The sequence below is a fragment of the Elephantulus edwardii genome, unplaced genomic scaffold (genome assembly GCF_000299155.1).
Source record: "Elephantulus edwardii isolate Elephantulus edwardi_28Jun2011 unplaced genomic scaffold, EleEdw1.0 scaffold00011, whole genome shotgun sequence".
Classification (NCBI taxonomy): domain Eukaryota; kingdom Metazoa; phylum Chordata; class Mammalia; order Macroscelidea; family Macroscelididae; genus Elephantulus; species Elephantulus edwardii.
In genome coordinates, this window is record NW_006399761.1 from 4,007,430 (window position 1) to 4,020,728 (window position 13,299).

At 41.6% G+C, this 13,299-nt stretch overlaps 1 protein-coding gene across 1 annotated transcript in view; it reads left to right on the plus strand.

Annotated features, from left to right (window-relative positions):
- Positions 1 to 13,299, plus strand: part of ALMS1 (Alstrom syndrome 1) — a 147,444-nt gene that overhangs the window by 39,948 nt on the left and 94,197 nt on the right. Inside the window, exons 5-8 of the mRNA XM_006881006.1 lie at positions 7,216 to 7,333; positions 8,593 to 8,869; positions 8,990 to 9,176; positions 10,524 to 10,639. Coding sequence (XP_006881068.1) covers positions 7,216 to 7,333; positions 8,593 to 8,869; positions 8,990 to 9,176; positions 10,524 to 10,639 — 698 coding nt within the window. The remainder of the gene's footprint in view (positions 1 to 7,215; positions 7,334 to 8,592; positions 8,870 to 8,989; positions 9,177 to 10,523; positions 10,640 to 13,299) is intronic.

Sequence of the window (13,299 nt, forward strand, 5' to 3'; positions counted from 1 at the left end):
TCTGGGATTGTAGTGCAGCTTCTTGCCACTCAGCCACCAGAGCTCCCTAGTACTCTGAAATATTTTAAAGAGATGCTGTTTACTATTAGCAATGGAAATTATTTAGTATAACCTAAATCTTGATGGGATCGCTGTTCACCTAGTTGGTAATGAGTTGTGCTGCCAACCCAGAGGCAGGCAGTTCAAATCTCCTGAGCACTCTTGGAGAGAAAAGTGCATTCTCCTCCCACATGATTTACAGCCTGTGAAAACCTGCTGGAGAGACATCTAGGAATTGGTTAGGACTCGTTGGCGGCAGTGAAAGAAAGATTTCTGACCTAGGAAGAGCTCCTTTAAGGTTATGTGCGTGTGTTTTTGTTTTGTTTTTAAAGAAAGGCTGTCAGTAAATGCTTAAAATTTATTGGAAACTGCAAGTCTGCTGTACTTGTCTGCAGGACAGGTCGCCCTCATGTGCTGGAGGAGTTTGAAAACACATTCATGATTCTTAGTGGGGTGAAGGGATGGTTTGTTTTCTTTAAATGAAGATGTAAAGTGGATTCTTTAGAGCCGAAGGAGGTACTGTTAGCAGTGGAGCCTTGGTGAATATTTCTGTTTATTATTCTGTTTATTCTATTAGTGTCTCATTTGCATTTAATTTAGTAAATAGGTAATACTAATTTGTGATAAATGTGGTAGATACTTTGATACTGAGGAAGCAGCTGTAAATAAGACAGATGTGGAGCTGTGATCTCGATGGGAAGCAGACAGGCAAACAGTTCAAACAAGAGTGCGGTGAATTCTGATTGGAAGGGTGTAGAGCATATGAGAGCACCAACTGGAGGCAGGTGACGCCATGGAATGTTCAGTCAGTCATTTCATAGAGAAGAGTGGTGACAGAACGCATGGAGTACACCGTAATATGTTGTTGTTTCGTTGTTATCACTGAATTGAAAATGACTCTTACTTGACCCTCCAGTGGTTTTTGTTGTTGTTAGGTGCTGTCAAGTTGGGTATAACTCACTGACCATAGGAACCACAGATCTGAACCCTGCCCTATCCTGTGCCTCATCCTTGCTGTCTCTGACACTACAGCCCATTGTTACAGACATTATTGTTATTCCATCTTGCCTGAGGGTCGTCCTCTCGCTGACCCTCCACCTTTCCTTTGCGTGGTGCGTGTTTCCCAGGTCTGGCCCCCCTAACACCATGAGCAAAGTAGGCAAGATGAAGTTTCACCATCATTCATTCTTAAGATTCTCAGAGACTGTAAATTGCACAGGAGGATTCAGTGGGTAAATGTAACTCTTCACCCCTAAAGCAAGCTACCAGAGTTCCCTCCACAGTCATACAGTTGTTCTGAACCCAGGAAACTACTGCAGCAATGAATATTCATATTGCATAAACAGATTAGGTTTAGCAAAACAGTACCTATCACTTTAAATGAATTTCAGTTAGAATGTTGCTGGTTTTATAGCTTCTAGTAATGTTAATATTCATTCTAGAGAAAACTCTGAACAACAGAGGAACCCAGGTAATTATAGTATTAGAGATAGAGCCCAGAAGGGAAGTCACACAAAAAATGAGAAATGGCTGCAAGTAACCATTAATAATTGGACCTTAGAATGTAAAAACTATGAATGTAGGAAAAGTGGAATTTATGAAACGTGTGAGGATTGACATCTCTGCATCAGTGAACTGATATGGACTAGCACGGCCCATATGGAATCAGTCGGCCATAGGATCTCCCATTCTGAGAATGAAAAGCTGAAGAAGAATGGTGGTGCATTGATTGTTAAAAAGAAAAGTTTCACGGTCTGTCCTGAAGTACAGTGCTGTGAGGGATAGGATACTATTCACACTCATACAAGGAAGACCTATTAACACAACTATTATTCAAATAGATGTAACAACAACTAAAGCCAAGGAAGAGGAGGTGGAGGGTTTTTACCAACTTTTGCAGTTCTTGTTTTTGTTTGGTCAAGCATGCAGTCAAGATGCGTTCATATTTGTGGCTGGAAAGCAAAAGTCAGAAACAATGAAGAAGAAATGGTAGTGGGAAAGTGTGTACTTAGTGACAGAAATGAGGCTGCAGAGAGAATGATTGAATTTTGTGTGCTCAGTGATTTAGTCATAGCAAATACCTTTTTGAAAAACCATAGAAGGTGACTTTACATATATGTGGACTTCACCTGATGGACTGCACAAGAATCAGATTGATTCTGTCTGTGGGAAGAATTGAAGAAGTACAATGTTAGCAGTCAAAACCAGACGAGATGCCAGTTGTGGAAGAGACCATCAGTTACTCATGTGCAGGTTTAAATTGAAACGGAAGAAAATGAAAACTGTTCTACAAGAGCCAAAACACAACCTTGAATTTATCCCATTTGAATTTAAGAATCACCTTGGGAAAGGGTTTCAGGAATTGAACACCAGTGATCGAAGGCCAGAGGAACTGTGGGAGGACCTCAAAGATAGCATCCGTGAAGAGCAAACGTCTTTACAAACAGAGAAAGAAAAAGCCACAATGGAAGTCAGAAGAGTTGAAGATTGCATGAGAGTGTCAAGAAGTCAATGCAAAATAAAACAGCCGAACAGAAGGTTTCAAAGGTCAGCTCAAGAAGATAAAGCAAAAATATTATAACAAAATGTGCTAAGAGCTGTAGTCAGAATAAAAAGGGGAAAGAACTCATTTGGCATTTTTCAAGCTGAAAGAACTGAAAAACAAATTTGAATTGGCAACTGAGATGCAATGGGCAAAATCTTGAATGATCCAGAAAATGTCAAAAGAAGATGGGAGGAATAGAATTACTGTACCGAAAAGACTTAGTTGACACTGAAAAATTTCAGTGGTAATGAAGGAATAAGTTCAAGCTGCGCTGAAGGCACTGGCAAAAAAATAAAGCCCCACAAATTGCCACAATACCCATTGACCTGTTTCAACTAAAAGATGAAGCCCTGGATATGCTCACCAGTCTATGTCAGGAAGTTTGGAGGACAACTGACCAACTAACTGAGTAGAAACCCATAACTGCACCCATTTCCAAGAAAGGTGATCTAACACATTGTGGAAATTATCAAACAATAACATTAACATCACACACAAGCAGAGGATAGATGAAGATCATCCAAAAACGACTGAAACGGTGCATTGACAGAGAACTGCCAGAAGTTCAGAAGAGGCTGTGGCACCAGGAATGTCAGAAGGATCTTGACTGAAAACAGAATAATGAGTGTTCTGTTTTATTGAATATGCAAAGGCATTTGAGTATGTGGATCATAACAAATCATAGTCAACATTGAGAAGAATGGAAATCCTAGAACATGTCACTATGCTCATGAGAAACCTATAATCAAGAGAGAGATCAAGAAGCTGTTACCTGAATGGAGTAAGGGAACACTGCGTGATTTAAAATCAGGAAAGGTGGGTGTAGAGTTGTACCCTTTCAGTCTTTGTTTTCAGAAGCAATTAATCGCATGGGAAGAGATTGCCCATCTTTCTCCCGCAGAGCAGGCGGTGGCCTTGAACTGCGTGCCTTCAGGATTGCAGAGCAGCTTCTTGCCCCTAGGCCATCAGAGCTCCCTTTTATGCTGAGCAAATAATTTGTGAAGATGGACTGTGTGAAGAGGGTTGTGACATCATGGTTGGAGGAAGACTCAACAACCTGCATTATGAAATGAAACAAACTGGCTCTCTGAAAGTGAGGAGAATATGAAACACTTGCTGCAGAAGATCAAGGACTCCTGCCTTTGGTATGGATTACATCTCAACATCAAGAAAACAGAAGTACTTGCCATAGAACCAACAGTCAACATCATGATAGATTGAGAAAAGATTGAAGCTGTCAGTGATTTCATTTTGCTTGGATCAGAAATCAGCACCCTGGTGCCAACAGTCAGGAAATCAGGAGACATATTAAATTGGGCAAGCTCCCTGCCAGGGACCTCTCCAAAATACTGAAGAGCAGTGAGGTGCACCTGATTAGGCTTCTTAATCAGCTACTTAAAGATAGTTTGGGTAGAATATTAAATGATCCAGGAAGTATCAAAAGAAGATGGAAGGAGTACACAGAGTCACTGTATCAGAAGGAATTGGCTGACACAGAAGAATTTCATGAAATAACATATGAGCAAGAGCCTATAATGATGAAGGAGGAAGTTCAAGTTGCTCTGAAGGAATTGGCAAAAAACAAGGCTCCAGGAGTTGATAGCATACCAATTGATTTATTTCAACAAACAGACGCTGCCCTGGATGTGCTCACTAAGTTGTGCCAGGAAATCTGGAGGACAGCCAGCTGGCCAGCTGACTGGAAGAGATCAGTATTTATTCCCATTCCAAAATAAGGTGACCCAACAGAGTGTGGAAATTATCGAACAATATCATTGATATCACACGCAAGCAAGATTTTGCTGAAAATTATCCAAAAACGTTTGGAACAATATGTCAGCAGAGAACTGCTAGATGTGCAGGCTGGATTTAGAAGAGGTCGTGGTACTAGAATATTACAGATAATGTTAGATGGATCTTGGCAGAAAGCAGAGAATACCAGAAGAGTGTCTATCTGTGCTTCATTGACTACGCAAAGGCTTTTGACTGTGTGGATCACAACAAGCTTTTGCTGACTCTGAGAAGAATGGGAATCCCAGAGTTGTGGTGCTGGAAATTACTGTTGAATATACCATGGACTGCTAGGAGAACAAACAGGTTTGTCCTGGAGAGGGTGGAGCTAGAGTGCTCCTTGGAGTCAGGATTCTGAAGCTTTGTCTGACATACTTTGGGCATGTTGCAAGGAGAGGGACATCATGTTTGGCAGAGTGGAGGGACGGCGCAGGAGAGGAAGACCCTCAATGAGACCGATCGAGTCTGTGAGTGGAGTGGTGGGAATTGAGTGTGTTTGAGACGGTGAGGTTGGCACAGGGTAGAATGGTGTTTAGGGCTTTAGGGCTCTTGTACATAGGGTTGCTGTGAATCACAAGGGACTCCATGGCACATAACAACAGCAATCACCTACTGTGTATCAGAGAGCTAGGCAATGAGTAATAAGGATGACAGAAGAAGAATGAATGACTTTTGAGTTGTGGTACAGGAAAGCACCCAGTATCCTGTGGACTGCCGAAAGAATGAACAAGTATATCTTGGTGAAAGTGCAGCCCAAGTGCTTCTTGAAGCCAAAGATGATGACGCTTTGTACCTCATATTTTGGCCATATTGCTAGGAGAGGTCATTCCTTGGAAAGGGACATCATGCTTGGCGATATAGAGGGTCCCCAAAGGAGAGGAAGACCCTCAGTGAGATGGATTGCAGCACTGGGCTCGAGGGTGTCAGAAATGGTAAGAATGGCACAGAGTAGGGCAGGGTTCAGGTCTGTTGTTCATATGATTGCTATGAGTCCTGTTTGGCTCGAGGGCACCTAACAGCAATATTAATATGTTTTGTACTTTATTATTGCTCTAAGGAACTTCAGCCCCGGTGGCATAACCCTTAGTGTAGTGCTTACCAAAAGGAATAAGGAGTTTACACCCTGCTTGTACATAGTCAAGGACATCAATGATGTCAGTTATATTTCTCTATTTATATAGCTATAATTCACACACATAATTATATTTTGGTCATTATTCAGGATGCATAGGATTTTCTGTTTTTTCCTTAGAGCAGCAGTTCTCAAACTTTTGGCCACCGAACTCTCTTTAAACACTTAGAACGTACTGACAAATCCATAGAATTGTTGTTTATGTGGATTAATTAGATCTTACATTCATAGTTCTTGTATCAGAAATTGAAGCCAAGGAATTAAAAAAAAACACTTATGAGAAATTTTTAAAATGGCAGCAGTTTCACACAGGTTGGATTTAAGTAACAGTTTTATGGAAAAAGAAATTTTCTAGAAAAACCCAAAACTTAGTGAGAAAATACTATTTTACTTGGGGAAAAAACAGAACTCAGACAGCAAATCTAAAAGTCTCTATTGTCTGGCTTAGTAGAAGATAAATTGTTCCCCATATCTGCCTGGCTTTCGGTTTGTTGCTCTGTTGCTTTACACACCCTGCAACATCTGAAAACTTGGCACTGTGCTCTCATGAGAGAGAGAATGAGGTAGAGGACCTGAGTATACTTCTGACTCTGTACACCCCTTCTGAGGGTCTCAGACATACCCAAGGGTTCCTGGATCAAGCTCTAAGAGATGTGACTTCTTTACGGTTACTTAAGATGAAATGAAAGGTGCAGAATAGGTAAGCTCTTAGAAGTCAGCACATAGGACTTAATCTCACCTGACATTTTATAGCTATTGAAAGGAAAATTGTTTTGGGGAAAAAATTATTTGGGGGGAAGAAAGGTAAATTACACTGGGGAAAATCTGCTGTCATGGACCTCTCCAGAGTGCTGAAAAGCAATGATGACAGTCTGAATACAAAGGTGTGCCTAATCTAGGCTATGGTTTTCTCAATTACTTGTCATGCTTTAGAAAGTTGGACAATGATTAAGGATAACAGAAGACACCTTTGAGTTGTGGTGCTTCTGAACAGTCTTGAACATACCATGGACCACCAAGAAAACAAATAGGTCTGTCTTGGAGAGGGTGAAACCAAGTCTCTCCTTGGAGGCTAGGATTTTGAAGCTCCACCTCACTTACTTTGGGCACGTGGCTAGAAGCGATCGGTCCTTGGAGAAGGACATCGTGCTCGGAATGGTGGATGGACAACACAGGAGAGGGTGACCCCGGATGAGATGGATTGATACAGTAACTGGGACAATGGGGGTTGGTGTGTCAGATTTTGAGACTGGCTCAGGACAGGGAACGGTTCAGAGCTTCTGTACACAGGGTTGCTATGCATTGTAGGTGACTCAACCAATAACATTCTATGACCGGTTTGGAAACTGGAATGGCATCCACTTCCTAAACAACTTGCCTCTGGAAACTCTATGAACTTTGATAAATGTCAGTAGTTGTAGACGGGCTTCAGGCCTTTTGTTCATAGGGTTGCTATCAACAACAACCTGGTTTTCTCAACTGGAAATAGGTATAGTATATATCTACAAGATGGTTAAGAGCATTAAGGGAATATTGTAGCCTAAATGTTTGGACATCGGTATGTGGTCAGTAAGTGATAGTTGCTTCTGCAGCTGCTGTTTATTATTCTGGTGCTTGTAGAATATTTAGGTACTTAAAGTATCACATGAATAAGTTACTGAATTAATTTCTTGCTTCACCAAGCAGTTTTGTATTTGAAACTTGTCAGTGATACAGGACAGCTTTGCATCTCCTGATTTGCCTTTGCTGACTTGCCTAACACGTGACCAAGAATTTGGAACAGATTCCCTATATCAACAAAGTGAAGTGGAGTTTGCACCCCTGAGGTAAAGGCTTGCTTTTTTACTTGTATGTACATGTAACTTTTCTACTCTTCCTTACTGTAGGCTAAGGTGTGATATTGGAGTAGGGCCTCGACTCTCTCAGCACCCACCCTGCAGTTAGTTATGACCCAAGTTGAGACATGCGTTTAATGTGGCACAGTAGCTTGTGTGTGGAAATGACCTAGTTGACTGTAGTTTGTTTTTAGAATAATTCTTATTTGTGTCCATTAGAATAGGCATAATACGAGACAAGTCTGAAATTCTTGAAACCATTTTAAAAATTATCTAAGAATTTAAGTTTTTGCTTTTTAGGATAGAAAACAGAATCCTTAAATGAAAAACTACAGATGTTTAGAAGTGAAAAATTAATCCCTCTCCCTTCTTATTATATATATTACTTTACTTTTTTTTTAAAAAGTCATTCATTTATTTATATACATTTTATATCATTAATTATGATTGATTAATGCTATTTATCAATATCTCATCAAATCCTCTTATCAATTTAATGAAGTATTTTGGTCCATCAGATAATCAATTAAAGTTGTTGTTCTACTTTTAAACATGTTTTTATTGTGATTTTAGTGACAGTTTACACGGTATGTTGTTTTTTCAATCATTTATGCACATTTTGTTCCATAGCATCAGTTACACACAATGTATGATCGTCCTTTTCTCCACATTGTAGTTTTTACTCATCTTAATAAGTGTTCATTGTCTGTTAATTAACTCTATTCCCTCCACTTCCTCTCTCTGGTAACTATACTAGAATGACTGTATGTAAACCTTTTTTCTTTTTTTGTTAGCTGTCCTAGTTAGTATATTTTGGGAATAGGTAAATTTTCTTGCATAGTTTTAAAAAATAATAAATAATAGAAGAATTAATGTAAGTGAAGTGAAGATTAAATCATGGTAGATAACTATTTTTCAGTATAAGTAAAGTTTGCAAGGTTGTTTTAAATTTCTCATTTGAAAGAACCCTTTATTTAGCAATACGCTAGTGAGATTCTTTGTCTTTACGAATTAGGATCAATCGGAGAAAATATTTGACTTGCAATAGTGGCAATGCATCTTAAGGCTGGAAAAATGTGTTAAATTATTAGCCACTGTAAAAGAATTTCAAACTAGGACTTTGATTTTCAGCCCATTTTCGAATGACATGGTTTTTGATGATGTTTCAGTGTTATATTTTCTCGTGTTAGTGTTTAAGAATGAGCCCTTTTTTTAGTGTTCCTTGTTTTCCTCTGCCTGTGTATTTCCAGGGGTGTTCCTGATAGATCTGAAGACTGTGAGTGGTTTTCTCGGCCGTCGGAAGTCAGCGAAGCCTTGTTCCAGGCAGCCTCGGAGGCGACTTCCTTGAGCAGCTGCTTCAGTGTATCCCAGCACCCACTCGTAGACGCTTCCACTATCGCGTCTCAGCATTCTCTTTCACATCCTCAACTTGACAACAATGATGAACTGAACCCCCCCCAAGGCTCTACTACTTACGATGTTCTTTGTTCGTATATGTCACTAAAGACACAAGAGATTGGACAGCAGGTACCAACCGAGATAGCTGGTAACAATCAGGGTTCCTTTTCATATTCATCTGATACAAGTGATGAAAATGTAGTACCAAAAGGAAGCGATAATTTTGATGCTTCTTGTTTGTATATGCAGTGTTGGAAACAGGAAGCTCCTCAGCCGTCAGGATCTTGTAAGGATGGTGATTCCCTCTCGGACTCCTCTGACACCGTTGATGAGAAAGAGATTCCCGAGGGCAATGACACCTTTGACATCCCTGCAGCATCCTTTAAGCCTTGGAGGGAGCAAAGGCCTCCCCATCACCTGGACGCAGGCTTGGCCAGTACAGGGCATGTCTCCTCCTCATCTGAAGCTGCTTCCCATCTTAATAACAAGATGTTGAATTCTTTCCTGAACTGTTTGTTGGAAAGAAGAAGTGAAGAGATCCCGCTGGCATCCGAGAGTCATTATTTTGAGAGTACTTACGTAAGAATTCCGGTTGAGAATGAGGTAAAAAAAAAAATGGATCCTGTGGAGGGTCAAGAAAGAAGTGAAGTGGGGCTAGGGGTAGGATTACCTCAGCATTCTGAACAACAGGGGACAGGGAATAAATTAGCATCTTCAAGGGTGCATCCCAGATCTTTAAAGATACAGCTTTACGGGAATGTTGTAGTTCCTGGTATTTCTGTACAAGGTTCAGAAGCCCCTGTGCTCCCCAAGGGCTGTGATCCTGCCAAGGTGCACGTCCCTGCTGGCGTTCTTCAGGCTGCCAATGCAGAGTCCCACCCGGGCAGTTCATCTGAACAGCTGTACGTTTGGGAGGCAAGGAGCCAAAAGGAACCAACCACGTTTGCCGGGCAAAATGTCGATGCTACTGAGAATGTAGCCTTCAAGGCCGTTATTGCCTCGATTGAGCCTTCAAAGAAAGAGAAAGAGAGTAGAGTAACTAAAGTCCAGACCGACCCCGGTAAATCCTTAGTGTGTGATGGCCAAAGAGAACTGAAAAATGTAGAACTTACCCTGTCAGATTATAACGATGGAAAATCTTTGCTCGGCCGCCTTAGTCATCCACGTTACCAGTCTACTCCTGGAGTGTGTGAAGCAACCTCTCCAAAACCACTGTTGCAGAGAAGAGAGATGGACATCAGTTCCCTCTGTGACAGTGCACCCCCGGAGCCTGCACCACCTCTTTGTTCAGGTGAAATATCTCACAAACAGCTGAGTGGTCTTGATAGAGCACAGGTAGCTTTCGTGCAGGGAGCAACTGTAAGCGAGGAGTTTACTGGGAAGAGAAAGTCCATTTCTGACCATGACCTTGTCAGCAAGACGGAACCTTCACACCCTGCTGTGCCAAAAATGCCAGCTTCTGAGTCCCTGCTCTTACATGGATTAAAGCAGCACTCCTCAGAAGAAGACGCATCAAGCTGTATTTTAGGTAAGGATGGATGTAAACACTGGGAATTTTATTGCCAGTCTCCTCACAAGTGTAGGAAGCAGCCATTCAGTGTATTTGGTGGATGTGATGAAAAGTCACAAGGTGCTTTATCGTTGGCCAGTGCTGCTCCCCCAGTTAGGACTCAGCCTAGAGAGAATGCTGAGCGCTGGGGTCGGCCGAGGTGTGAGGCCTCAGCCTGTGGAAGTGAAGTTCTTTTTTACAACACAATTGTGAAAAATGCCTCCTGTTTTGTAGAGCATCTCCAGGAGAGCACAGACTCTGACAGCACTGTGGAGGATGCGACCGAGCACTGTGTCGTAGATGGACATGCGGTTGTGAGCAGTGAGAGAGTTGCTGAACTGCTGAGAGAGGTGAGACGCACTCAAAACGGTAGCTGCTCTAGGTCTGTTTCAAGAAGTGATACTGCTCTTTGCCCCCCCATTTACTAATTCCCAGACGTATTGTTATTGTGACTTGACTGAAGAGTGCATTGAGCGAGCAGCTGTAGAAAAAGATTTTGATAATCTAGAGATTGTTAATAGTTTTCTGCACTGACATCCTACTTTGCAGCCACCATCTGGGGAAGACAGTAACTTTGAAAAGCCTGAGACAAAGAAAATTTCAGTTGGAAAATGGAGATGAAGGTGAAAAGGCCATCTATATTCTCAAATGCCACTTGAGTGAGCTCTGGTGGCCTAGCAGTAAGAAGGCACGCTGAAATCCTTACGGCCTGTGGTTCAAATCTACCCGCTGCTCTGTGGGAGAAGGATGGCCAGTCTCGTGTAGGATGTACAACCTCTGAACACCTCCTGGAGGATCACCTCTGAGTTGGTTCCAATTCAATAGTTAGTACACAACAATAACGGCACACACCGACTTGTGCTTTGTTGTATGCTATCCAGGGATATGCGGCCTTTGTTCGAGATTGGCACAAAAGAAATGTGTTTTGTAGACTGCAAGGCTTAGTCTGCTCTGTGGTGTTAACGTATTTTGAACATGGTGTGAACATGGCCTTGGACTCATCAGAGATGGTGAGGATGACGCAGGATAGGGCTCTTGCTCACAGGGGCACTGTGAGTCGTGATGGACGCACCTCACAACAGCCACCTCCTTCCAATCTGTAGTGAGGATTTCCTAAAGAAATACCTCCCACTTTTGCCATCTTCATTTTCTACTCTGGTGACTCTTTATTTGAAGCTTTGAATTAATTTTGTTAAAGGCAAGTTTGGAATAGAAAGGTTTTTCTTCCTACATTTAGAAAAAAAATAGTAGTATTTGCACATTCAAACCCCCCCACCCCCCTTTAACGCTTAAGAAGGCTCCTTTAGGAGGAGTAATTGATTCCTGGAAACTTTGTGTTAAGTCTTCTTTGTTGTGAGGCCTGTCGTGATACATTGTAGGTCATTTAGAAGCATTCATGGATCTCTGACAGCCCTTACCTCCCAGTGTAACACCGAGAACTACCTCTAAGTGTTGTTGAGAGACCAGAGAGACTGGTGCAGAAGGGGCAAATGCTGCTCCTGCGTGAGAGCCGGGGGCCTGGACAAGCCTGGAAGAGTAATGGAAATAGTTTATTTATTTCCACACTCTGTCTCTGATCAGTGTTAGTTTTGCACTACACAGTGAAGAAAACCAACAATGCAATCAGAAAGGATGGAAAATTTGAGTCCTCTAGGGAGGTCTAGTGGCAAGGAATTGTGCTGCTGACACAAAGACAGGCGTCTCAAGCCTACCAGCTCCTGTGAGGGAGAATGTTTATAAAAGTTAACTGACACCGCTGTTGATATGTTTTTCCCACAGATTTTGTTTCAGGGAAACCCTAGTGGCACAATGGCTAGTATTCTAAAGCTAACTGAAAGGTTGGTGGTTCGAATCTGCTAACTACTCTGTTGTTCTGGTTATTATGTATTATCTGTAATACCCTGTTTTAAAGAAGTTTGAAGACAGATTTTGTGTGTGTGTGTGTGTGTGTGTGTGTGTGACTGATCATAGATACAGTTCTGTAATACTATTTTTCTAGAAATGTTTCTGTTCAATTTCCTTATCTCTTTCCTCTCCACGGTATAACCTTTTCTCTTAAAAAAAATAAATTAATCTGACAAGAATACTATTGTAGTTGAAGTCCATCAGCAATCATTGTACTATAAGAGTAAACGTCTGAAGAGTTGAACGTTGTAGGCCTTTTATATGTACTTTTCTCTAGAGACACCTTTTCAGAAATGCTAGATGATTTGTGGTTTTGGTAGCATCAGGATTAGAGGAAAACTCGTCAATAAACTGTTATGCATATGACACAACCTTGCTTGTTGAAACTGAGGAGGACCCGAAGTTAAGTTTGAAGTTAAGTTGCTGCAGAATGTTAAGGACTGTAGCCTTCAATGTGGATTGAAGCTCAGCATAAAAAAGACAAGCATCTCACCACTGAGCCAATTGGCAGCACCATGATAGATGGTGAAGAAATTGAGATTTTTCAGTTTCAGCTTGCTTGGCTTTCACAATCAATACTCTTGGCACCAGCAGTCAGGAAATCAAAAGACAAATTGCATTAGGGAAGTCTGCTGTTAGGACCTCTCTAGAGTGCTAAATTAGAGCAACGATGTCACTCTAAAGATTAAGGTGTGCTGATCCAGGCCATGGTCTACCTAGTTACTTCAATAAGGAAGACAGAAGAAGAATCGATGACTTTGAATTGGGGTGCTGGATAAGAATATTGAACGTTCCATGGGCTGCGAAGAGAACAGACAGGTTTGTCCTAGAGAAGATGAAGTCAAGTTGCTCTTTGGAGGCAGGGATTTTGAAGTTCTATCTCACATGCTTTGAACATGTTGCTTGGAGGTAGTAGTCATTGGAGAAGAACATCATGCTTGGAAGAGTGGAGGGACAGTGCAGGAGAGGAAGTCCCTGGATAAGGTGGATTGACACAGTGCCCAGGGCAATGGGGACAAATGTGTCAGGGACAGTGAGATTGGCTCTGGATAATGCAGGGTTCAGAGTTGTTATGCACTCATAGGAATCATAGGATTTCTATGAG